The sequence below is a fragment of the Nematolebias whitei genome, chromosome 22 (assembly GCF_014905685.2).
Source record: "Nematolebias whitei isolate Nwh7 chromosome 22, NemWhi1, whole genome shotgun sequence".
In the NCBI taxonomy this organism is placed as follows: Eukaryota; Metazoa; Chordata; class Actinopteri; order Cyprinodontiformes; family Rivulidae; genus Nematolebias; species Nematolebias whitei.
In genome coordinates, this window is record NC_056519.1 from 1,506,647 (window position 1) to 1,510,361 (window position 3,715).

At 46.5% G+C, this 3,715-nt stretch overlaps 1 protein-coding gene across 1 annotated transcript in view; it reads right to left on the bottom strand.

Annotated features, from left to right (window-relative positions):
• svopl (SVOP-like) overlaps window positions 1-3,715 on the bottom strand; it is a 7,437-nt gene that overhangs the window by 695 nt on the left and 3,027 nt on the right. The window contains exons 6-10 of the mRNA XM_037695872.1: window positions 1,319-1,392; window positions 818-1,014; window positions 434-545; window positions 261-342; window positions 75-164 (exon numbers count right to left, since the gene is read on the bottom strand). Of these exons, the coding sequence (XP_037551800.1) occupies window positions 75-164; window positions 261-342; window positions 434-545; window positions 818-1,014; window positions 1,319-1,392 (555 nt within the window). The remainder of the gene's footprint in view (window positions 1-74; window positions 165-260; window positions 343-433; window positions 546-817; window positions 1,015-1,318; window positions 1,393-3,715) is intronic.

The window sequence follows — 3,715 nt, forward strand, 5'->3', positions numbered from 1 at the left end:
TCAGCTGCAGGTCAGTGAACGCACCTCAGCTGCAGGTCAGTGAACACACCTCAGCTGCAGGTCAGTGAACGCACCTGAGCGATGAACGGAGCGATCATTCCTCCGATTCGACTGAACGAGGTGCAGAAACCCATCCCCAGAGACCGGGCCACGGTCGGGTACACCTGGGAGGAAACAACACACCGGAGAACGTGAACCGGATTTTGGAATACCCCAGTGAGACCAGGATTATGGGTCTGGAACCAGAAAAGTGGACCTACCTCAGCGGTGTAAATGTAAACTACATTAAAGTTCATGGAGACCAGAGACCGGAGCAGGAACAGCAGAACCGTAAAACCAAACCTGCAGGAAAAAAGTCCAGGGAAGAATCCATGATAAACCTGGTCCTGGTCCATCAGGACTCTCAGATCAGGACAGCGGGGTCAGGTCTTACATGGTGGTGCAGATGTTGACCATCATGAAGAAAAAGGCTGTCATCAGCTGAAGAACCGTCAGGGTGGTCTTCCGTCCAAACACGTTGAGCAGAGCGATGTTTATTGGGACCACTAGGGGGACAAAGGACAGGAAGTGGGTCAGACAGGAGACCTGGTCCAGGACTTCATGCAGGGTCACTGGTTACAGAAAAAGTATTTTTGTTTTATTTTATGGTCAATAAATTAAATTTAGCAACGTTGGCCATGTTGCTGCCTCTAGTGGACAGAGTGAATATTACAACCACCCAGCTGAATAAAACTTTAGCTGATGAAGAAGAGGGACAGTTTCAGGGTCAGACCACTGGAGGACTGAGAACCCCAGCTGGTCTTAGGTCCTGACTCACATGCGACCTCTCCCAGGGAGCTGATGAGCAGGGTCTGGTAGTCGCTGGTTCCGAAGGGGATGCAGTAACAAAGCCCGTTGTCATGGCGATGCTTGACCTGATGCTCCCGGTCGGCGTTGGTCACACACAGCAGGTTCTTCTCCAGCAACTCCGAACTGCTCAGGACCGAACCGTAGTATGCAAAGGACGCCACGAACCTACGGAGCAAACAAAAACCTGAAGTCTGGTTCTGACGGAGAAGAACAAGAACTGAACAACAATCGGATCAGCGACAACTCTGTGAAGATTTATGAGTTGGGCAAGTCTTCTGGAGACATTTCTAGACAGGAAGGAGACCCAAACTGTCCCCTTCAGATGGAAGGAGACAGGTTTGAGGTTCAGAGACAAGCCAGGATCCATGAAGGCTCAGTGAACCTCCGGCCTCTGGGCCAAACCGAGTGGACTCAGTAAAACTGGAATGACTCGGGGACGCCTGTGGACTTCAGTTTCTTCAAGTCTTACCATGAATACCAGAGCAGCAGGGAGGTTCTCCTCAACGAAGAGCTCAGCAGGATCCTCCAGTTTCCTCGGTCTTTCTGAAACATTTACAGAAAACAAACGTGAGGAAACAACCATCAGAACCACCGAGAGGAGGGCCGCCCAGCGTTCTGCTGTCAGACCCACACCAGTCCACTCTGATGTCCCGCCAAGACAAAGACCCAATGTCCCGGTGTGGACAGAAGACGAGAAGTCCGTCCTGCAGAATTTAGTCTTTCAGAAGTTGGTGCTTCGTTTCCTTCAGCAGGAAATCTCAGTTTGAAATAAATTGAATAAAACTGGACAAACGTTAGCTAAAAGCTAAAAGGCAGCACAAAAGTAGCTAAAAGCTAAAGGTAGTGAAAAAAAAGACTTATTTTGCTGAAGCACATTTTAAAATGAATGTTTTGATGGAATTAAAGAGACCTTGATGTATTTCTTTGGGGGAACCTCTCTCAAGTAAAGCTTAATGGTTTCAAAAGTACAAACGTTACAAAAAACAGAAACCAATGCACCCGTCTCCTGAATGTACACTTTGACGTACAAACGGCTAAAATAGCACAAAGTCTGCAGAAAGAGTTGCAAAAAACTTACAGGAAAATGGGAGAATGATAGTGCTGGTGTAGTGTCAGTCACTGGTTACACAAACAAACAAACAAATAAATAAATAAATCTTCTAGTCTGTAGCTGAAGATGTTTATCTTCCCATCCAGGGATCTTTGTCAGTTCAAACTTTCCAAGTGAGGAGTTCTGTAACCTGGACTCACCTGCAGATTAAACTCCGCCCCTCCCTCCTGAGGAATTAAACTCCGCCCCTCCCTCCTGAGGAATTAAACTCCGCCCCTCCCTCCTGAGGAATTAAACTCCGCCCCTCCCTCCTGAGGGTCACATTACGACTGTCATTGTAAGTTTTGTATGTGCGTGTGCACACTGCTAATTGTGTTCAAACGAGTCAAGTTTATTTATATAGCACATTTAAAACTAGTGGTTATCAAAGTGCTTAACAAAACAGATCAAAGCATCAAATATTAATAAGATATTGCAGCATCAGGAATAAAACATGAAATATAATTAGAAACGATGAAATACCAAATGAGATCACCCTGAGTTAAATGTCAGGGAGTCCGTGTGTGTGTTGAGGAGAGTTTTAAAAATAGAGACTGAGGTGGCCTGTTGAATGTTGATGGGCAGATTGTTCCAGAGTTTAGGGCCCACGACTGAAAACGCTCGATCTCCTCTGAGCTTCAACTGGTTTCTGGTCCCACCAACAGCAGCTGGTCTGATGATCTCAAGGCCTGAGAAGGAGAATAAGGATGAAGGAGGTCGGAGAGGTCTGAGGGTGCAAGGCCTTTAACACACTTAAATGTCAGCAGAAGAATCTTAAAATCAACTCTGACACGCACAGGAAGCCAGTGAAGAGAGGACAGAGCTGGAGTAATGTGCTCAAACCTGCCAGTTCCTGTTAGTAGCCGAGCTGCAGCATTTTGTACGAGCTGGAGACGAGAGAGAGAGACCTGACTGACCCCAGCATAAAGAGAGTTACAGTAGTCCAGCCGGGCTGTAATAAATGCATGGACTCATGTTTCGAGGTCGGATCTGGACGGAACAAACCATTTTTAAACCGTCGGGACTTGGAGAAGCTGTTCGTGCTTTCATCAGTTCTCGGCTCGATTATTGTAACTCTGTGTCGTGCACCTCAGTCATCCCTGAGCCGCCTCCAGCTGGGTCAAAACGCAGCAGCCGCTCCTAGACGGGACCACATCACACTGTTTGGGCTTCCTGCCTGTTTTAGAAAGATTTAAAACTTGTATTTGTTTTAAAGCTCTGAATGGCCTCGCTGCTCCTCACAGAACAGAGTTGTTCAGCTCCAGGTCTCTGAGGTCCGACAGCTCCTGCTCTCTGTTCCCAGCACAGAATATAAACTCTGGGCGACCGTGGCTTTTCTGCAGCCGCACCTCGACTCTGGAATAAACTCCCGCTTGATCTACGTCAGGTTACTGAACTGGGCCATTTTAAATAGAAGCTGAAGACTTTTTATTCCAACAGGCTTTTAGTACCTAAATATGTGATGACATTTTGTTATTTTGTTGTGTTTTTTCTTGTTTTTAACTTGTTCTCATGTTGATTACTGTTTTTGTTAAGCACTTTGGGCACCACCACCGTGGTTGTGTAAAGCACTAAAGAAATAAATTAATTAAATGACTCAAACTCCCCTAACGAGGAACACCTCGACAAATTAAACAGCTTAAATGAGTCAAACGGCCTGAACTACTAAAACTCTGCAAAGGATTTGAACTCCTCAAATGACTCCAAGTTCCTGAACGACTCGAACTCCCTGAACGACTCAAACTCCCTGAACGACTCGAACTCCCTGAACGACTC